Source organism: Rhinolophus sinicus, linkage group LG13 (assembly GCF_036562045.2).
Source record: "Rhinolophus sinicus isolate RSC01 linkage group LG13, ASM3656204v1, whole genome shotgun sequence".
NCBI classification, from domain to species: domain Eukaryota; kingdom Metazoa; phylum Chordata; class Mammalia; order Chiroptera; family Rhinolophidae; genus Rhinolophus; species Rhinolophus sinicus.
Genome location: NC_133762.1, coordinates 41506083 through 41530130, shown reverse-complemented (window position 1 = coordinate 41530130; position 24048 = coordinate 41506083). Strand labels below are relative to the sequence as shown.

The 24048-nt window shown below is 37.6% G+C and overlaps 1 protein-coding gene across 3 annotated transcripts in view; it reads right to left on the bottom strand.

Moving 5' to 3' along the window:
- The window catches only part of PTPRA (protein tyrosine phosphatase receptor type A), a 124262-nt gene that overhangs the window by 45439 nt on the left and 54775 nt on the right, over positions 1–24048 (bottom strand). For 2 of the 3 annotated variants that reach the window (XM_019733785.2, XM_074317758.1), the window contains exons 3-4: positions 11431–11509; positions 10594–10923 (exon numbers count right to left, since the gene is read on the bottom strand). In XM_019733785.2, the coding sequence (XP_019589344.2) occupies positions 10594–10923; positions 11431–11509 (409 nt within the window). Of the gene's footprint in view, positions 1–5156; positions 5184–10593; positions 10924–11430; positions 11510–24048 lie in introns of all 3 variants that reach the window. The other variant, XM_019733783.2, reaches the window with a different exon arrangement.

Sequence of the window (24048 nt, the reverse complement as noted above, 5' to 3'; positions counted from 1 at the left end):
CTGCAGAAGTGGCCTCGCATGATGCAGGCAAAGCAGGCACACCGGGTCATTCCCTGCTCTCCCCACCTCTCCCTGCAACCCATTCCAGCAAAATTTCACTTCCTAGACTCAGTCAGGGGTCAGCATTTCAAAAATACTAAAATGGTGTTTTGGGACAACAGCTGTTTATTTGCTATACCCCCTTTCCAAGAAAACAAACAGTCATATTATTCTAAGGGCTCACCTCACATAAGGTGACATATCAGTCACCTTAGGACTTAGATACACTTTGGTCACTACAAAAATAATCAATGAAGTAAAAGCCATACTCCTCTAGCCTCAATTCCTAAGGCCCATTTATTCGTCTTGTCCCCAAACTTTTTGGAAAAAGTATTTACCAACTCTCAAAGGCAGGCTTGTAATGTTTTAAGTGCTTCCTATTTGTTCTAAAAACAGCAAAAGTCACCAGGTTGCCTCACGAACCCAATCACTGTTGTCTTGGGCCAAATTACCATTCAGAAACCTTAATTTCTATTGCCCATCTATCTTCCCTAAGGCCTCTGGAGTTATATTTCTAAACAAAAATCTGAGCATGTCCCTTCCTTCCTTACCATCACGAGGAGATGTCCTGACTCTTAGCTCAATGCACCACCAGGCCCATTCTGCTGAGGCTACCTCCGGCCTCCCTACCTCATGCATATCAACTGTGCACAGTTCCTCAAACACATGACTTACTGGTTCGTGTCTCCTTGCTTTTACCCGATTTGGTACATCCTCATTCTCCTCAGTTACCATAGTAATTTAAACTGCCCAAAGCTCATCCTCATGCCTCGTCACCACTCCCCAGGTTACAATGAGTCTTTTAAGCTCTCTCACAGCACTGTCTGTCGTATATCCAATAGCACATAGCTGAGTGGACTTTTGATTCCTGGTGTTCATGTGTTTCTTCCATTAATATGGAACATTTTTCTTTCTGGAATCTTTAGTATCTATCAGGTACTGAATAAATATATTATTAAAGGTGCTTAGGGAACCCTTCATAAATGGAGTTCACAATAATAATGTCACTTACTATGAGAATCCAAAAATACCGCTTTGAACAAGAATGTCAACCCCTTTCTAGACTCCAACTCTAGAAAAGTACTGAAGAGAAAGCCAAGGGTAGCAAGTGACCTGATCTGATAGTTGAGAAACTGTAAGGAACCTCTGTAAGTAGAATGCTTACCTTGCCCAGTTCTAGAACTCTAGCTCAAGGACTCCTTCACAAATATTAACAGGAAACTATTTCCAGATTAAAAAAAAAAAATTATACAAACGATTACAGCAGGTCCTCGAATAACGCTTTGTACAATGTCATTTCATTATGTTAATGAGATGCCCCAGGAACTTAACTCTTGTGTATATGAGTATATGAGTTTCATTTCGCCTACGATAAAATGGTTTCGCGCTCTGTCCTGTTGCTGCAACTTACAGAACCTCTCAACAACATTAAGTGAGGACTTACTGTATTGTATATCTAAAACAATTTAAACTATGGTTAACAGCTTTATCCGGTGTTCTTGCTATTTAACAAGTGTCAGTTATAAGATCTTCATTTGAAAATCCTAATATTAAAAGTAGGATGAGAGGGGTTTATGGAGAATTTTGTTTAAAATGTACAGGATTAGCTAATGTCTACAGTTGTGGTGGTGTGGTTGCAAGATGACCTTGCCTTGAGAGCTACCTCGCACACCAGCCTCCAGGAGGCCTAGGAGTGAGTGCCCTTGTTTCAATGAGTCCTGAATGAACGGCTAAGATTCCTGATCTCCTTAGTGTCTCATCTAATAGTGACTGTAACAGAGTAGAGATGGGTGATAGTAGGAGTAACAATGGAATAGCCAACACTTGTTGAGCAACTGCTTTGTGCTAACCCAGCACTAAGCCAAGCAATTCATATGTGGTCTGACAATTAAGTTTGTGACCTTGCCATGGTGCACTTACACTGGCAGCCCTGTGCAAACAGCTCGGTGAGGTTTCACAACTTTGGAATATCAGTGTCTCACAGATGTGAGGCGTCAATGTGTGGCGGTGTCTTGCTGAGTGGCGTTCATTATTGATGTCGTGTGTTTTTGTGTGCCATCGCGAGAATGTCTGAGCTTGAATTAAAGCAACGAACAAACATTAAATTTCTTGTTAAACTTGGCAAGAGTGGCAGTGAAATCAGGGACACGTTAGTCCAAGTTTATGGGTATAATGCCATGAAGAAAATGGCAGTGAACAAATGGATGAAACGTTTTTCTGAGGGGAGAGAATGTGTCACTGATGAAAAGAGGTCAGGGCGGCCAACAACGAACAGAACTGATGAAAACATTGCAAAAATTCATCAAATTGTGCATCAAAATCGGCTGACTGTAAGCAGCACAGCAGACAAAGTAAACATCGACAGAGAAACAGGAAAATTTTAACTGAAAATCTGGGGGGCAGCCAGTTGGTTCAGTTGGTCAGAGCGCAGTGCTCATAACACCAATGTCGCTGGTTCGACTCCCACATGGGCCAATGAGCTGCGCCCTCTACAACTAGACTGAAAAACAACGACTTGACTTGGAGCTGATGGGTCCTGGAAAAACACACTGTTCCCCAATAAAAATTTATTTAAAAAAAAAAAAGGAAAGAAATCTTGGCATGAAAAAAGTGTGTGTAAAAATGGTCCCGAAGGAGCTCACTGATGAATAAAAGCAAAGGAGAATCAAAGTCTGCCAAGACCGTTTGGAGAGGCATGCCGATGTTTTGGGCCGTGCTATCACTGGTCATGAAACAAGGGTGTACCAATATGACCTTGAAACAAACTGTCTTAAGTGCACAATGGAAGTCAGCCAATTCTCCACCACCAAAAAACTTTGGTCGGGCCGAATCAAGGGTCAAAACGATGTTGCTAATTTTTTTGGATATCAGAGGGATTATTCATTATGAATTTGTACGAACTAGACAAACAGTTAACCAAGTTTATTATTTGGAAGTGCTGAAAAGGCTGCGTGAAAAAGTTAGACGAAAACAACCTGAACTTTTCGCCAACAATTCATGGCTCTTGCATCACCACAATACACCAGCTCACAGGGCACTGTCTGTGAGGGAGTGTTTAGCCAGTAAACAAATAAACTGTATTGAAACACCCTCCCTACTCACCTGATCTGGCCCCCAATGACTTCTTTCTTTACCCGAAGATAAAGGAAACACTGAAAGGAAAACATTTTGATGACATTCAGGACATCAAGTGTAGTACGACGACAGCTCTGATGGCCATTCCAGAAAGAGTTCCAAAATTGCTTTGAAGGGTGGACTAGGTGCTGGAGTCAGTGCATAGCTTCCCAAGGGGAGAACTTCGAACGTGACCATAGTGAAATTCAGCAATGAGGTATGTAGCACTTTTTCTAGGATGAGTTTGGGAACTTAATTGTCAGACTTCATATGTTACTTAATTCCTCACAACAACCCTAGGAAGGAAATTCTGTTTCCTCTTTTGCAGATGGTGAAATGAGGCACAGGGATGTTAAACACCTACCCCACCCTGCTGGTAAGTTGTAGAGTCAACACACAAAACCATGTGGTCTAGCTCCAGAGCCCACGCTTTTAACTACTGCAAACATTGCCTCTCCAAATATTCCACCTTGGCACTCACTGCCCAGCCCTCTTACATATACCAAAATCATTCAATAGCATTTCCTTCAATGGGAAAAATCTCTATTTATGAATTGGAGCATGCATCACTATCTTGCTAGGACTTCATGGGAACAGAAGTAGATGTTACAGATTCTCCTTCAGGACCAAAGCACCTATTCCCCCAGCTGTTGGAAGGGTTGGCAGCTAACGGCTCTCAGCCAAGTTCTTCCCCACGAACTGCCCTTGGCCTAAGGGAGTAGCCTGGTCAAGGGAAAGGCTCTTTCTGACCCCTATTTCCAGCTCCAGAGCTTCCTGTGGGATTAACTAAAGCCTTTGCTATCTTTGCTCTGACTGCATGGTATCTCCTTTCCTCCCCCAACCCAATACTGTCGCCATTACTGCCTCACAGGTACTGTAGGGAGAAAGTACTCCCCAATAAACTTGCTGCATGCAAATCTGTCTCAGAGTCTGTTTCGCCCAGAACAAAATTAATGAAATAGAGATGTAAAACTAGTGAAGACTTAATAACAACTGGAGAGTATACTTATAACCAATGACTTCATGGTAAAGAGGTACTTGATGGGTAACGCCAGAATTGGATTTAATACATTACTATATATTACACAAATCATCTAATTTAAAACCAGTAAAAATGCTCTGAAGGAAAAGCTGGTTACAAAAGGACAAATATGTTATGATTTCACTTAAATTAGGTACCTAAAATAGATACATCTATAGAGACAGACAGCACAATAGTGGTCACCAGGGGCTGGCAGAAGGAGAAATGGGGAGTCACTGTTTAATGGGGGACAGAGTTTCAGTTTGGGAAGATAAAAAAAAGTTCTGGAGATGGGTGGTGGTGATGGTTGCACAACAATGTGAATGTACTTAATGCCACTGAAGTGCATAGTTAAAATGGTAAATGTTATATATATTTTACCACAATTAGGAAAAAAGCTGGTTCTACCAAAATAATTTGGAATACATTTAAAAAATAACACACGAGAACATAACCAGTTTCGTGGACTTCACATACTCGGTTCTCTGGTGAAAGGGATTCAGCAGTCCTGCTTAGACCACCGACACTGCATCTCCAGCCATAGGGAGTTTACACTAGAGGGCTGAAAATCCATAAAATCCATAGAAAGTGACAAAGGGTCGATATTTTATAGACTAGGAAAAAACAACACAAAGGTAGAATTTTTAAAGGTAACTATGACCTAGAAATTAGTAATTAACTAGGGTCCATAAATTATGGCCTGATATCACTAAAGGGTAATATTAACAAGGTAACATGATAAAGTAAAATACAGTTGTTTTACTACTTATTAAAATATATCATAGCTGTTAGAATCCATAATCTACATTTAAAAATACAATGAGTACTTGTTTCTGTTACTCTTTTCTATGGAAACAACTTAAGGGCAAGTAAGTACATAACAGCCACAGATGCACAAGGTTACTACGGACTGTGAGCAGAGGAAACACGACAAATACTGTACACTGTAAAAGGAACAACAGACATAAGGTGAGTGGCTCACCTTTTCTGTCCTTCGAGTCAGAATTACCTGTGTAATAAGTAAAAAATAGAAACATTCACTCAAATTAATGAAAAATATTACTATTCAATCTAAGGTAAGACAAAATAAACTCTAGGAATATAGATACTTTCCTCTTTGTATATGCTGGAGCTAGAATGAGGCACCCTCCAACAACTGGGGAACAAGATTCCCAGATTCACTTAACTTTATTTAATCAATGGTTTGTCCTTCTCTCTGAGCACAAAAACAATGTAGCATCAATATTCATAAAATTACAAGAATACAAAGATAAATACAAAAACAATGGTATTAGAGGTCTTTATGTCTTTCAGGTCATTAAAATGCAACAGGGCATAATTCAGTTAAGCATATAAAAGGCCTCAATGATAATACGCAATAAAGTCTAATTGGTATAGACCAAACTCGATATACTACCGGTAACAGAGAAAACCTTTTCAAAGATTATCCACAAGCCCTTTTAAATTCCCCACAGTAGAAATAATACAGACAATATTCTTTTATCATGATGCAATAAAACTAGAAATTAACAAATTAAGAAAACAGTTGAAAACTAAAAACAAAACAAAACTGCAAAATACCTAAAACAACAACAACCCATAAACCAGTAAAATCAGTCTTGGTAGAATTCATCAACTCTCCCTCAATATCAGTCTCCTCTTCTTAAAAAAACAAAAAACCAACTGTTTTTTCTTTTCTTTTTAAGCTGACACAAAGCTGTCTAGCTAGAGACTATGTTTCTCAGACTTCTTTGTGCTAGGTATAGTTATATGAAGAATTCCAGCCAATGGGAAGTGAGCAAAAGTGATGAGGGTAACTTCTGGGTCACATCCTTCGGAAAGGAAATTATTTGTCACTACTGCCTCTGTTCACCTTTCCCAGGAGCTGGAACCAGAACCCACTGATGAGAACCATCTCTGACCAAGCAGACAAGGATAATTTTGTTGGGATTGTAGGGCCACAAGAAAAAAGAAACTTGGTCCCTGATAAAGCAAAGCCCCCTGCCTACCTCTGGAATGTAATTGGCGAAAGACACTTTTGCCTTAATTTAAGTCACTGAATTTTGGTGTGCCTTTTTCAGAGTAGCTTAGACAGTACCCTAATGCGACTACCTACAGGAACATATATGGGAAAAGGCTAAAGCTATGCTTATAAAAAATCCATAGCATTAAATATATTAATTAACTGGGAAGAATGCAAATAAATTAAGCATTCAGTTCACGAAGACAGAAAAAGCCAAAATAAAGCTAAGAAAAACAGAAAGAAAAAAGAATAAAAATAAATTAATGAAGTAAAAAGTGAAAAAGACAGAATAAATATACAATAGCAGGTACTTTGGAAGAAAAAAAGCAACAAATCATGAATCAGATAAATGGTTAGCCAACCTAAACAAGTACACACACACACACACACACACAAACTAAACAAACAAAAATATAAGGCAATTATTAAATCTAGAAAAAGATTGTACAAGAAAAAAAAATCACATTTACCTCTAGCTCAGCAGGTAATAATATTACATAGTCATAGTAATATAAAATACTGATTTTATAATATAAAATGCATAAATCAATACGGATTTAACCAAATACTATGATGTAACAATTATGGGAGGACTGGTAAAATGGTGGTGATACGTGTGTGTGTGTGTGTGTATGTGTCTTTAATATATACCGGCGGTGCCAAAAAAATGTACACATTTTAAGAGATGTTATCTATGTATTACTTTTCGAAGTTGAATTATGGTAGCAATGTGCAGTATGATGTTTGCTCAAAAGACGGTGTTAATCAAATGAATGCAAGCGTCATTCATTGTATTACAATTTTAATACAGTTTTTTCCTTTCTTAAAATGTGTATACTTTTTTTTTTTTGCACATTCTGTATATATTAAGAAATGTTCATATTGGGGGGGCCAGTTAGCTCAGTTGGTTAGAGCACAGTACCGGTAGCACCAAGGTTGCCAGTTAGATCCCCACATGGGCCACTGTGAGCTGCACCCGCTAAAAACAAAACAAAAAAACAAAAGAAATATTTATAGCTATGTAAGAAATTTATCTTGAGATAATTTTTCCTCAAGTCTATTCAAATAATTTTGAAAACATGAACGAAATGCATTAGTTTTCTAGGTAAACTTCAATTCTTTCCATGAAGCTAAACAAAATACTGACAACTAAAACTTACCAGAACATAGCGGAAATACAAAGGAAACACACAGATCAATTTCATTTAGAAATAACTTATGAATATCAATGGGAAAAATCCCAAATAAAATAATATCAAACAAACTGCAACAGTTCACTCAAGAAAAATACAACATGGCCAAGTTGACTCATTTTTGCAAAAATGTAAATAGTTCAAAATTAGGAACTCTATTAATATGATTCACCACAGCATATGATAAAAAGAGAAAAAATTCATATAGATCTTGCTCACTGATACTCAACAGGCAACTGGCAAAATTTAGCATTCATTCTTGACACAAATGACCTTTAAAACAGAAATAAAGTGATAAATATGTTTATCTCAACCCAAGACTAAGGACCATGTTTAATGGAAAACCACTGCGAGCATCCTCCTTAGAGTCAGGTACAAAACAGGGCTGTCTGCTTTTACCACTGTTTCCTAACTTTGTTCTGAGGTATTCACCAATTTATTTAAACAAAAGGAAGAAAGAGGTCTAAAAATTAGGAGTAGATATTTACAGATGGGATGATTTAAAGACTTATGATAATTTAAGAAAATTATGCCAGACACTAAGGAAATTTATTAAGATGACCAGTATACCTACAAAAATCAATAGCGTTATGTTGTACACCTAAAATTAAAATGTTACATGCCAATTATATCTTAATTAAAAAACTATAGCCTTCATATCCCAACAGCAGCCCGTTAGAAAATATCATGGAAGAAAACACTCCATTTATACTAACAAAAAACAAACAAAACCTTCAAAATATCTAGAAATAAACTAAACAAAACACGTGTGACATCAGTGGCAAAAATTTTAACACTTTCAAGAAATACAAAATACTACCAGTAAACGGACAACACCATATTCTTGGACAGGAAGACTTAAAGATGTCAATTGTCCCTGTTAATCTATAAATTTAACATTATCAACAAAAACTTTTTTGTTATACAAGTTGATTCTAATGTTCATATAGAAAAATAATCAAGAATTGCTAGCAAAATTCTAAAAAATAAGCTTACCAAAGTATGACTCATCAGATATTAAGTATTTTACAAAGTTACAATTATTGAAACAGTGGGATTTTGTACACCGACAGAGAAAAAGGTAAAAAGAAAATACAAATGCTGAGAAACAGAACTCAAATACATATGGGAAACTACACATGCATCAGAATTCAATATATGATAGAGGTGGCATTTCGAATCAGTAAGAAAAAAACATAGATTATTCATTAAAGGGTATCAGGACAAGTAGTTAACCGCTTGGAAAAAAATAGATCCACAGCTCACACTTTACATGAGAATAAATCCCAAATGGGTCAAAGATTTAAGCACATACATGTATATATGCAAACATACAGAAGAAAGAAAAGTTTGGAGGAAAACAAAAGGAAAATAATGTCATAATACTGGAGTCAGGAAAGCCTTCCTATATATGATCCAATACCTAGAAAACATATAGTTAAACTGATAAATTTTTTAATTAAAAAAATTAAAAAATTGCTAATGATAGCGTCTACAATACAGAAAAGCTAGATGACCAACTGGGGAAAAATATTTGAAGCTTTATCATAGGTAGGGAAAGGGCTCATTTCCCTAACATTTAAGAGCTTCTTACAAATGAGTCAGGAAAGCCTGACATTCTAATACAGTTAACACATTTTATGTCTCAGAGGAGACTGAGACTACATTTCACTGGTGACTTTTATTCAACATCAGTAAAACACAAGGAATCCTTCAGGGGGTATCAGGATGTCACAGTCTGAAACCACACACCTTACTCATCACCACCATTTTACCAATCCTCCCATAATTGTTAGATCATAATTTTTGGTTAAATTAGTATTTGGTTTATGTATTTTATATTATAAAACCAGTATTTCATTTTACTATGACTATGTAGTTTTATTACCTGCTGAGCTATGGGTAAATGTGACTTTCTTTTCTTGTACAATCTTGCTCTGGATTTAATAATTGCCTTCTACTTTTGTTTTAGTTTTCTATTTCCCTCTTCAATTTTCTCTGTTCTCATCTTCTAAAACTATTATTTGAATATTGGATATAACCTGAATTAATTCTTTAATCTTCTTAATTTTATTTCCTATTGACCTTTACTTTGAGTTTCTGTTTTTCTCCTTTTTAAAATAAATAAGTGCATTTATACGTACGTATATTCCTTTTTCTTCCATTTATAACATAAATAATAAATATACTGTGTACATTTCTGCATTTTGCTTTTTTCAGTTAGCCTAGCATAGTTGTTCTACGTTAAAAAGGTGCTTCATTACATGGATGTATATATATACCTTAATGTATTTATCCAGTCTTCCTGGTCAGTGTACATTAAGGTTGTTTTCAGCATACTCTTACAAAGAACACAATTTGTCATTTCACACATGTATGAGAATATTGGTAGGGTGAATTATTTTAAGGGTGCATTTGTAAACTGATGGATATTGCTAGACTTGCCTCTATTGGGAAATACATTCCAATAAACAGTGTGTCAGACTGACTTTTTCTATACTCTCTTCAATGCAGTAAATTATCAAACTTTGGGATCTCTGCCAACCTGACAGGTGAAAATTAGCATCTCAGTGTAGCTTTAATTTGCATTTCATTGAATGAGGTTGAGCATCTTTTCATATTTGGAAGGATCATATATGTTTCTTTTTCTGAGAACACTCTTGATATCCTTTGCCTAGGTTGGGCTGAAGCCCTGAACAAACTGACACTGCAACCCCGCTGTTTCCCTGAGCTCCTCTTCCTAACCCCGCCCCTAGACACAGGCCTCCTACTCCACATCTAATTGTTTTGGACATCCAGACCCATTCTCCTTCCCATGGTCTCCATGGATCCTTTCCTTTTTAGGGCTAATCCTATTACTTTGCTTCTGTATCCTTTCATCTTCAGTCTCTTGCATCATTAATTAGCGCCTCTCTTACTCATATTTTCAACCTTCTTCTCTACCTCCTAACAAGACTAAACCTCCCCAATCTAACCAGGAAGCCATGCAAAGCAGGATATCCTCCAGAATCTCTCTTCTTTCCTCTTAACCCTATGTTAACCAGATATTCCTGAGAATTCCCTATATCTAGGTTTCATTACTTTGCTTGGGAAATTTCACTTATTTCAAGAAATTTTATAGCTAGAAAACACAACAAAAACAATAAAAGGGTAAAGAAACTCAAAGAGCAAAAGAAAGAACAAATAGAAATGATCTCTAGTACCTGAAGGAGGGGAAGTTTTTACAGTGGCTGCTGCAGTGCTGGAATTCCCCTCCCAAGGTTCTGTTCTGGCATCTGTGAACTGGTTATCTGGAAGCCATGTTCCATTTGGTGCAATTGTAGTGACTACAGAATTGGTGCTTGCTATTCTTGTGGTCCCATTGTCAGAGTCTGAAGAATTGACAGTGGTTACATAGGTGGATCCCAGAGTAAGATTTGGGCTGAATGTCGGTATCACGGAAAAAGTAACTGTAGAAGTAGGATTTGAAGTTTTGGTCTCTTCTTTTACTGCCAATGTTTCAACAGATTGTGCAACATCTACTGAAGGTGAAACTACAAACACCAAAAAAATAAGGAAACATCACATGAAGAATACAAGAATACAATAGCTCAAAAGCTATGAGGCACAAAGCAACAAGTCTTAATAAGCTCTCAAACACCTGGAGACCAAATGAAGACCAGATGCGTGTGTACACGCACGCGCGCGCGCGCACACACACACACACACACACACACACACACAATTCTTAGTTCCTCAGAATCAACATATAGGAGTCTTAAATAGCAATTCTTTTTTTTTTACTTTTCAGGAATGAGCACATGATCTCTTTATTTACTAAAGTAGTATGTATGTGGTTTATGTCGTAGTATATAGCATGGTATACAAAACAATGTTGAGTATTCACTACAACTCAGAGGTTTCCAAAGCCATTTATTACTTTTAAGTAAAACTTTAATATTTTTTCTTTCTTTAATACCATCTATGTCTTCAATTTTGAGTTGTTAAATTTGAAAGTAAAATTCTACTCCAAATATCAGCCTTATCAAATAACAATGTACCTGTGGTTGCGTTGTTGGCACTGACATGTATCAGAGTACTGCCAAGCAGAAGAAGAACGAAGCAGGAATCCATGCTGACCTGGAAACAGAGAGCCATGTTAGGTAAGGGTCTGTATTTTTGTAACTATGTCCAAACTACTCACCAAAAGAGTATTTTGGGAAAAGTCTTCCCAGCTATTACAACGTGCACATGGGACCAATGATCTTTGGGGAGTGTGATATGCACATTTCCCAAGGGATCCAACTACTTAATTGAATCTTAATACAAATAAGACTTAGTAAGAACAAACTTTTTTGAGCAGTGATTCTCAGCCTTGGCTGCACTTCAGAGTGAGAAGTATGGAGACGGTAAATTAACTGTGTGAATGTACTGCCCTTCAAAGCAGACATTATACAGCTGTCCAAGACCTTTATTCCACCTCAAACCGTATCAAAGGGCTGTGGCACATTCCCACCAGTAAGAGTGGCTCATGCATCCACTCGGATTTCTGTGCGTTATACTGAGGTAGGTACTACGGAAACAACTGAGGAGCAATACACTCATAGGCCCTATCTTCCTGGGCACTACAGCCTAGAGGTAATCCAGGATCATCGTGACTCTCCAAGGGAAGCAGAACCTGCCTCTCCTGAGGAACGATGGGGAGATGTGTGTAGGTGGTTCACATATAACCCAGGAGTTTGCCTCTAGTACCAGCGACCATGCCTGCCTAGCAGGGAAATGGGTTTAGGAGGTGGCCTTCCCAAAGTGCAGACATACAAGATTTGACCACTTTCCCACTCCTGCCACCTGACCATAATCCAAAATTGGGAAAGCATACAATTCCCTCCATAGGGTTAGGAAACAGATTGGAAGGCTGATTACTGTATGTGTATATTTGTCTATTCTTGATAAATCAATAGGGAATAGTTTGGGGAAAAGTAACTACACATACCAAAATAACACCCAGATTAAGTTGAAGAATTAAATGCTTAAAAACACATTTTAAGAGGTGATAAATAAATATTTATGTGAGCTCAAGATGAGGAAGGATTTTCTAAACATAAAGGCAGTGTAAGAAATCACAAAGGCTAAAAATGGAATACCTGCGAACAGAAAAAAATAAAAGCTTCTAAATGTAAAATAAATCAATTATAAACAATGCTTATGGATAGGAAGATTCAATATTGTCAAGATGTCAGTTCTTCCAAACTTGGTCTATAGATTCAATGCAATCTCAATCAAAATCCTAGGACGTTATTTTGTGGATATTGGCAAACTTATTTTAAAATTTATAGAGAGGCAAAAGACTAAGAATAGCCAACTTAATATTGAAGAAGACCAAAGTTGGAGAACTAACACTGTGCGACTTCAAGTCTTACTATAAAGCTACAGTAATTAAGATAGGGCGGTATTAGTGAAAGAACAGACAACTAGATGAGTGCAACAAAAGAGAAAGCCCAGATACAGACCCACATAAATCCTGTCAATTGATCTTCTACAAAGGAAAAAAGGCAATACAATGGAGCAAAGATAGTCTTTTCAAAAATGATGCTGGACATACAATGCCAAAAATATGTATGTGTGTGTGTGTGTATATATATATGGACACAGACTTTATACTCTTCACAAAAATTAATTCAAAATGGATCACAGATCTAAATGTAAATGCAAAACTATAAAACCCAGAAGATAAAAGAGGAGAAAATCTAGATGACCTTGGATATGGTGATGACTTTTCAGATACAACACACCAAAGGCATGATACATGAAAGAAATAATCAATAAGCTGGACTTTATTAAAATAAAAAACTTCTGCTCTGCAAAAGACAACATCAAGATCTGGCCTGCAATGACTTCTTTCTTTACCTGAAGATAAAGGAAATATTGAAAGGAAGACATTTTGATAACATTCAGGACATCAAGGGTAATACGACGACAGCTCTGATGGCCATTCCAGAAAAAGAGTTCCAAAATTGCTTTGAAGGGTGAACTAGGTGCTGGCATTGATGCATAGCTTCCCCAAAGGGGAGTAACTGATATTCAGCAATGAGGTATGTAGCACTTTTTCTGGGATGAGTTCATGAACTTAATTATCTGACCTCATATACCTCATTTCCTTTTTGTCTTTGAATCTCCTGGGTATGTGGGCTCTGTGACTCTCTCATATATGTAGGGTTTCCATGCATACATCTGTAATTAAATATGGTTATTTTCTCTTATTAATGTATCTCATGCTGATTTAATTATTAGACCAGCAGAAAGAACCTAGAAGGGTAGAGGAAAGATTCTTTCTTCTCAACACTGGTAAGAGCCACATGAAAAGAATGCAAATCCTGGTGGGACTGCCAATTAGCCTATAATAACAAATTCCTTTCCAGAACTGATTATACAAGAAACTTAAAGGTTTTCTGATGCATTTTCAAGGTTCTATTCTGAAGTAAATGTAAATAACCTGAAACCCAGAATAAAATGATAATAGAGATATTCATTAAGCGGAAAAGTGGAAACAATCCAAATACCCAAAAGGGAAAATAGGAAAAAGTTAAAACAAATAATACTTATTTCAACTACTCAAATTGTTGCTATTTAAAATGCTATATTAAAAAAGTTTTAAAAAATGGAATAAGCTTAAAAAAAGAAACCAAAAAACTCTCTAATTTTCTTTCCAATATCGGTCCTATTTTTTTTCTCTATTTAACCAAGAAAACTTGGTATCAGTTCAATCTCTCCCTTGCTAATATCCTAAATTCCTTTGCTATATTGTTCTATTACACTTACATGGGAAATCAAAACCTCAACCTACCCCCACCCCCCCCCCAAAAAAAAATCCAATCCTGAACTAATCCTACTGTCAGCCTTACACTTGAACTGCTAAATACTGCTTAAGACAATCAAACAACCTATAAGGTTGATTTCACTATTTCTGCCTCAGTGGAACTCTGAATACCTTCTGCAATCTGTCTGTATTTCCCTTCTGCTTAGCTCTCTCTCCCATGGTCCACAGCAGTGATTTAAAGGGACCGCCTCTCCTCTGCAGCCATCTTCCCCACGCCCTTGGATATGGGCCTTGGCTTCACTTCAGAGAAAACAGAAGCCATTGAACTGTGACACTCTTAACTCCCAGTCACCATATTTACAAATTTCCTCCTTGTCTGCAATTCCTTCTAAGAATCTCAGTCCATTAGGAGGAACCTTATGCTATAGATCGTCCACCACCATCTCCTAGATTTAATTCCTCCCTTTCATAACAGCATTTAAACACAAGAATTTGTCAAAAAAAAAAACACAAAAAACCAAACAACCAAGAACTCCTTTGAATCTACATCAGTCCGCCAGCTAGCATTCTCTCTACTCCACTTTGTGGCCAAATTTCTAGAAAGAGCTGTGTCCATGGCAATCTGGCCTCTTTCTTCCACCATTCCATTAAAACTACCTCCATATTTTAAAAGAATGAGCTCTTTTAAAAATATTTCCAACTCATTCACAAAGGTCTAATTTCCCTAATTAGAGTCCTCCTATAATAAAGGACTCCTACTGAGTAATAAAAAGGGGATCAACAATCCAAAAGCGAAATAGGCAAAAGATATGAAATAGACAATTCACATAAACCAAACATTTCTCTTAAATATATGAAAAGATGCAAAACCTCACTCATGATCAGAAGAAACCAAATTAAACCTATACTGTGATGTCATTTTTCAACTATCAGACAAAAGCAGAGATAAAAAATTTGAACAATACTGCACCTACAAGGGTTTGAGTAAACAGGTACTCTCAGACGATCTGTAAATATTTATCAAGATTATGAAAGCACAATCCCTTTGACACAATTCCACTTGAGAACTTTACAGATATACTCATATTTTTAAAGTGACCTATGCACATGGTTATTCAATGCAGCATTGTTTGCAATTAAAAAAATTCCAAAAATAACCTAAATATCAATAGAAGGAAACATGATTAAATTATGACATATTCATTTAATGTAATACTATGCAGCTGTTAAATGAATGAGGCTCTTTGAAGATGCATTTTAATATACAAGACAATCTTTGATTTTGAACTATCTTAAAAATAAGTTTTACAAAAAATTAAAATTCACAGGGTCGGGGAGGAAGCCTACTGGTATTTCTTTCTCTCACCCCTCCACCCCCGCATACACACGACATACAGACACCCTCTTCATTAAATCCCTCTACATTTGTCACATCTGATTTATTGACACCCCACACCGTCCCAAATTCATCTCTTCTCCACACCTCTCTCTGAACTGAGGATTTTAAAAGCTGGTTCTACAATGAAGGTCTAGCCTCAATATGGATGAACAGTTAAATGGTTTGAATCCAATGGAAGTATATACTACCAAATGTCAGAAGGAAACCAGTCCTGCCAGCTGTAGTCTGCACAGTGCCAGAAACCCTGTGCACACGTTCTAATAGTGGGAATGGTTCCACCTTGTCACAGGATGATTTTTAAGATGAGCTACTATTTGTGATATTTTAACTTTATTTTAAAAATTAGTTTGTCTGACAGCTTCCTATAAAACTAAATATACACCTACTTTATGATCCAGCAATTCTGTTCCTATATACTCGTTTTTACCCAAGAGAAATAAAAACATCATGTCCACAAAAAGACTAGTACAAGAATGTTCATAATAAAAACTGCAAACAACACAGGTAACCATCAATAAAAGAATATATAAACAATGTGATAGTTTCTCACAATGGAATATTACTCAGCAATAAAAAGAATTACTGATACACACAACAGCATGGGTGAATCTAAAACACATCATGCCAACTGCATAAAAGCCTTATGTGCAAGAGTGTATACAATGTACGCTTTCATATATATGAAGTTCTAGAAAAAGCAAAACTATGGTGAAAAAAATCAAAACAACGGCTGCCTGAAAAACAGACAGGATTTACTGGAAAGAAACATGAGGGTACTTCCTGGACAACAGTAATATTCTGTATCTTGACAGGGAATTGGATTGCATGGTATATGCATTTTTCAGAACTCACTGAATGGTAACTTAAGATTTGTGCATTCACTGTATATAAATTTTACCTCCAAAGACTCCAGCCATTAACAAATATTGTTAATGATAGTTTAAGTACTGGTTACAGTACTGATATATGTAATTTACTGAAATACATTAAAAACAATATGAATTGATGAATGAATAGAGGGATGGACAGATATGTGGTAAAATAATTATAGTAAAATGTTAATTGTAGAATCTAGGTGGTGGGAATAAAATTATCTCCATTTTTATTTATATTTGAAAATTTTTGTAATAAAAGGCCGATAAAATAATCAGCTCAGGGAGAACTGGCATTTTCATGGTATTGAATTTTATAATCCCGGGACATAGTATTTTCTCCATTTATTCAAGTTTTTATGGTCCTCAAAGTGTTACTGCACTTTTTTGTCCTACTTGTAATATTTCTGGTGAAAATATTTAAGTTCTACTCTTTTAGCAAATTTCAATTATACAAGACAGTGTTATCAACTACAGTCACCATGTTTTACATGAGGTCCCCAAATCACTGCATCTTCTAGCTAAAATGAATGGAATCTTTTAATGTCATTTATTAAAACATTACTTTTGTTATATAGGAAAGATACATGTCCTGCTCCCCTTAACTGCAATTACGATCTACTTAAAAAAAAAAAAAAAAAGTAAAGCATGCTCCTTACAAGGTATACAAACAGAACAGAGGAATATACTTGTAAAGCAAACTACAAGGTATGATCAAAAAATATGGTGAATGATTAAATTAAAATTTTTATCACAGCAAAACTCACATTGCCATTAATCCCCCTCAAAATACTCCCCCTTGCTTTGAACACACTTATCCCATCGTTCTTGCCACTTTCTGAAGCAGTTCTGGAAGTCCTCTTTCGTGTGTTTAGTTGTGCTGTCGTGGCTGCCTTGATGTTCTGAATCATTTTGTCTTTAGGGAGGAGCCAGAAGTGGCCCGGTGCCAGATCCGGTGAATAAGGTGGATGAAGACACACTATACTGTTTTCTATTTGACAGAAATCGCTGTGCTAGGAGTGATGTGTGACACGGGGCCTTTCTGTTGTGATCAAAACATACAGTGAACGCTGCTGCCGAGTGCCATCCAATGGAAAGGCAGGGATCTTCCATACGGCAAGCAGCGCACAGAACCTTAGGAACAGTGTGTGACAAGTTTCAACTTGTTCAGTGCAGTCAGTCAGGTGTGAGCTACAGCTGAGAGAAGGTGTGTTTAAAGTGTGCTGTAAATCATCCTCCATCATGACAACGCTCAGTGTCACACATCGCTTCTGGGATATGGCAATTTCTGTCAAATAAAAACATTATGGTGTGTCCTCATCTACCTAATTCACCGGATCTGGCACCATGTGACTTCTGGCTCTTCCCCAAAGTCAAAATGATTCAGGACATCAAGGCAGCCACAACAGCGCAATTAAACAAACTCACGAAAGAGGACTTCCAGAACTGCTTCAGAAAGTGGCAAGAACGATGGGATAAGTGTGTTCGAAGTGAGGGGGAGTATTTTGAGGGGGATTAATGGCCATGTGTGTTTTACTGTCATCATTTTTAAAAATTTAAAGTCATCGTATCACTTGATCACAGCTCGTATGTCTCATTCATCTCCTGCCAGTCTCATTTCCCAAAAGTAATCACTAAATACTTTCCTCTATGTCCTTTAGAAATTTCCTATCCTATACCAGCATATACCTACACATTTAAAACATTATAAATAGGACCTTACACATTCTGTCTACTGCTTGCATTTTTACTTACATAATAAAACCTGGACCTCATCCACACCAACACAGCTAGCTACCTTTCTCTTCGCGGGCTGTGTAGTTTCATCATATGGATATATCAACATTATTCTAACCAGTCTTTCTGTTTGCTTTGCTCCTGTTAAGTACGAGTTAACTGTATAGGACTTCCTCCCCTATCCTACACATCATTTTTGATTAGGCAACAGTGGTCTGAGTAAATATAGAATTACATATTCCAGGAAAGACAAAATAATGGAAGAAACTCAAATTTATACATTGTTCATTTTTCAAAAACTACTTGTGAATCATAAGCCTTTGATTAACTGTGAATGTAGAATAACTAACTGAGCAGGGAGGCTTTGGGAGATGAGTCATAAAGTCTGGGCAGTTCCCTAATGTTCTCTCGCCTACCCAACCACACCCAGACAAAAGGCCAATATACAGTCTTTATTTCATGACAAAAACGTTTTTTACTTAAAAATATTGTTTCCACTGCACATACATTAGGGTACTCAGTCCAGAAAGTTTAACATTCAACTAACGGAGGAAAATCAAGATTCCATTAGCAACACTTAAAAGCCCTAGGATAAAGGATAAAGGAAGTGCTAAAAAATTATAGCTGCTCTTTTCCTGATACTTGAGTGTCTAAGAATATTTCCCAAATTTTCTTCAAATTCAAATTCAGCATAGTTGAGCTGAGGCATTCTCCAGGGATACATGCAGAGGCTCTGAATTCTGCAGTAGGGACATGGCTGGTGGTGCCCACTGGCTATTAAAATCCACTCTCACTTGCCTTCCCATCTCAAAGCCCGGCTGCAACCCAGCACTTCATATGCCTCCTCTCACTTCCTCCTCCCTGTCCCCACAATGCTGACATTGGTGTTACTACAACTTACCATGTTGTGTACCTTTGCGGGGGTTGGGGTGGTTGAACTGCAGAAACCTTGAATGTTCAATTCATAAGCAATTGATTATACCGGCTCCCAAACATATTAGGGGTAAATTATGTGAAATATATACCCTGTGCCCCAGATGAAGGAACCACTCACAGACATTTTCTGGCTTGTGGCCAAAGAGAAACACTCCTTGCCCAGACACACACTCCGTCAGTGGAACCTGAAGTTCTCAGAGACATGCCATCCTTACCTCAGAGCAAGCAGAACAAAAACAGGGTGCTAAGGAGAACATGCCCATTCCTCAGCTGGGTGTGGACAAGTGACTAAACTGTGGCCAAAGAGACACCAGATAAAGTCTGTTATGAGATCTCTAGGGAGGTGACTTAAAAAGGGGGGCGTCTTCTTTCCCTGTGCTTCCCCCTGGAATTTGCAATTTAGACATGATGCTTAGAACCTTAGTGATGCTTAGAACCCTAGCCGTAGTTCTGGGCCGGGAAGTGACTCTGAGGACAGCAGAACTAGAAAGGGACTGAGTTCTCCAATGACAATGCAAATTGCCATACCGGCCCCTACTTACTTTCAGATTTCATATAGATGAGAAAGAAATAAAGTATTATTTCTTTATTATTATTCCCAAAGTATTATTCCCAATCCTGATACCACTAGTTATAAGGAGTAAGGATGATCTATCTAGGAATGGGAATGACGACGGTGCTCTGGAATGCATTTTTCTCAGCCCTCTTGCTAGTAAGTACAACACTGCATACATTTGCTAAAGAAAAAACATGTTACAAGGAGTCAAGATTATGAAGTGCCCACTAGCAAAGGAGAGTTCAGGCAATCTGCACATCCCCCAAAGTTTACACTTTGGCTGTGACAGCTTTCACTCAGAGTCCATCTATTCAAAGGTTGCATTCGCTATTCAATACATTAGTACTGATAAAATATGATCAAGTATCAGGTACGTATTATCTCAGTAGTTTTTGGCATTTGATCTCAGTTAAACCTCACAGCAACTCTATAAGCTAAATACTCTTTTTCCTCTCATTTTGCAGATAAAGAAATGAGATATGGTTCCATAGCTGGTAAATCGTGGAAGCAGAATTCAAATCTAGGGCTACCTGACGTTTCTTCACATATCTTGTCACCATTTGAGTCTTCAAAAGCTTAAAGACTAATAGAAAAATCTCCCTAATGCCAACTAAAACCAATCAATGATTATTTCCACTTTACAGATTTCTAAACAAAAGGGTAATGATTGTTTTAATGTGCTCATGTTAATCAACCACTGCTTTTCAGATATTCAATAACTGACTATCTGACTACACAAGTATTAGTGCTGATTTTAAGTAAGCTCACCTCTTTTGCATAGAGGAAGCTCCCTGTGGGAAAGATACATATTCATCTCTCAGCCTTACTGAGGATGTCTCCCAGGTGTGGGAGAAACAAAGAAGTAAGTGGCAGCTAGGAGTGTCAACCTCTCTGCCCTGGGCCTTCTCCTAGAGCTGTTCAGATTCTCTGATTTGAGGAAAAGAAACCTAAAAGGACAGTTCAGTTCTTTCAGCTAATTATTCATTCAATCAACATTATGTTATTTACATTAAGAATAAAAACTATTTTTACAACTAGATTGCCCAGAGCAGGCAGTGGTACTAGGCCTTCTATACACTTTACCCCACTTAATCCTCACAATCACTTTATGAGTCAAGTATTGTTTTCCTATTCTACAGAGGAAGAATCTAAAGATGACAGAGGTTAAGGAATTTGCTCAAGGCCACATACCTAATAAGTAGCTATTATTAATAGGATTCAAACTCAGGGCTTTTAAAATTCCAAAGCTCACGTTATTCCCTTCATGCTTCACCAGATATTGGGAATACAGAGACAGACTAGATATGGACACTGTCATGAAGCAAGTAGCTCATTAACCAGTAGTGAGGTACAAAAAACTATTGAAAGCCTGAATTAACACCTGCCATAAATGATGCTAACCAATTAATATTAAAGTGAAGTGGTGAAACTGCAGACCAGAGAAGGAATTTTCAGGGGGAGGTAATGCTTGAGCTGAACTTGGGAGGATAAAGAGTAGTTAGTTAGCCAAGAGAAGGGTCAGAAACAGTCTTTCAAGCAGAGAGGATTTAGAAACTTGAAAAAGCCTATTTCGTTCCAGGAATGGCAGAGAGCTGGGGAAGGGCATCAAGCAGGACCTCAGTAAATATCTGTTAAATGAACGTGAAACTTGCACATGAAAGGCTGGGGTCTGTGAGGACGTGTGGGGGAAATGCAGGTGATGAGGCCAGAGAGCAACAATCAGGTCACCAACGGGTCTGTTGGCCACAATAAAAAGTTTTGACTTTTCTCTGAACACACGGAAGAACGACCAAAGGCTTCAGCACAGGGAGGTTGATGGGAACAATTTGGATTTTAGAAACAATGAGTGATAGACAGCAGGGTGGAGGATCAACTGGTGAGGTTTGAGGTTGGGGGAGCCTAACCTCTAAATGAAGCCTTCAGAAGCAATATAGCCAATAATAAACCAGGCCGATCTCGGAGCAGGGCAGGAATACCTCAGGAGACATAGGAGAATTTACAGGGGTCGCATGGAAGACTTAACAATGAGAAGCACGAGGCAAGGAAGGCCCAGGTGTCTGATTTAGGTGAATGACAATGCTATCAGTAGGAGGATGACTGCTCTGGGACATACCATGGGGAAGGTTATGAGCTGAACACAGACAATTTACATGTTGTACCTACATGAGGCAAGGGTGGGGGCTGGGGGGTGGGCAGACAGGCAATGACAGAGCAGCTGCCACGGAAGTCAGGCAGTGAGCCAAAGAGAGGAGGAAGACAGCTGTAAGGGTGACAAAAGCAGCAATGAGCAAGCCAGGCATGAGACATCTGACAAACACAGGAGGCAAGAGTAGGTGGGTGTTGAGTAGAAAATTGATACATGCCACCAAGGGAGGGTAGGTTAAGAACAGCACACTGAACACTTGCCAGTGAGAGAAAACAGCTTGAAAAACGGCTGAAGCCTTCTGAAGAAGTTGTAGAACACCAGAAATCAACTTTTATTACAGGTCTTCTCTTGAGAAAGGCAATGTTATAGAGAGGCCCAAAATAAAGAGAAGAGGACCCCTTAAAATTAGAGAAGTCCAAGACCCTGAAGAGTAGCTCGCATCCACAGATGAAAATATGTAGAGAATGAAACAGGACCATTAAGAGTATAAAACAGATTATTAAATTCTACTGCCTTTAAATTACACCTAAGGAAGATTCAGTTTACAGCCTGGAGGGAGATGAGCTTGGAGGCAAGAAGATCAAGTAGATTACTTCAATAAATGAGCATATAATAGTTTGCTATAAATTTACATTTCAGATTAATTAAGACAAGAAACAATATGGAAAAGTATTTGTTCTGCCTAAAGCACATCTTGGAATAAATGATCAGATATATAAAACCAAAGTACAATACAGGTTATATGCATAAAATCAAAAATAAAATCAAAAATAAAAACAAACCAGGGACAATTTGGAAAAAGAATAAAACGGGAGGAATCCATTGACCCAATGTTAAGGCTTAGTATACAGCTACCATAATTAAGACAGTGTGGTATTAGCAAAGGGATAAATATACACATCTACATAATAAAATAGAGAACAAGAAACAAATCCACACAAATATGCCCAAATAATTTTTGACAAACGTGTAAGAGCAATTCAATGGAGAAAGGACAGACTTTTCACCACATGGTGCTGGGAAACTGGATACGCACATGCAAAAGGACAAAGTTGGACCCCTACCTTATAACATATACAAAAATTAACTTAAAATGGATCAAAGACCTAAACATAAAAACTAACACTATAAAACTCTTAGAAGAAAGTATAAGAGAAAAAGCTTCATGACATAGGATTTAGCAATGATTTTTTTAAAAATATGCCACCTAGGGGCCGGCCCGGTGGCTCAGGCGGTTGGAGCGCTATGCTCCTAACTCCGAAGGCTGCCGGTTCGATTCCCACATGGACCAGTGGACTCTCAACCACAAGGTTGCCAGTTCAACTCCTCGAGTCCCGCAAGGGATGGTGGGCAGCGCCCCCTGCAACTAGCAAGGGCAACTGGACCTGGAGCTGAGCTGTGCCCTCTGCAACTAAGATTGAAAGGACAACAACTTGATTTGGAAAAAAGTCCTGGAAGTACACACTGTTCCCCAATAAAGTCCTGTACCCCTTCCCCAATAATAAAAAAAAATCTTTAAAAAAAACTATGCCACCTAAAACATAGTCAACAACAAAATAGATCAGTTGGACTTCATCCAAATTAAAAACTTCTGTGTATCAAAGGATAATATCAACAGAACGAAAAGGAATCCTACAGATGAGAGAAAATATGTGAAAATCACCTATTTGATAAGGGATTGAAAACCAGAATATATAAATAAACTCCTACAATTCAACAATTAAAAAAACTGACCTGATTAAAAAAACGGGCAAAGGACTTGAATGAACATTTCTCCAAAGAATAAACGGCTAATAAGCCCATGAAAAATGTTCAACATCACTAATCATTAGGGAAATGCAAATCAAAACCATACTGAGATATTATTTCACACCCATTAAAATGGTTATTGTTAAATAAAAAACAACAACAAAAAAATAAGTGTTGGCAAGAATATGGAGAAACTGGAACCCTTGTGCATTGCTGGTGGGAATGTAAAATGGTGCAGCCACTGTAGAAAACAGTAAAGTGAATCCTCAAAGAATTAAACAGAATTACCACATGATACAGCAATTGTACTTCTGGGTAAACACCTGAAAAGAATTGGAAGCAGGGACTCAAACAGATATTTGCCCACCAATGTTCACAGCATTATTAACAATAGTCAAAAGGTGGAAGCAACCCAAGTTGCTGGATGAATGGATAAACAAGACGTGGTAGATACATACAGTAGAGTA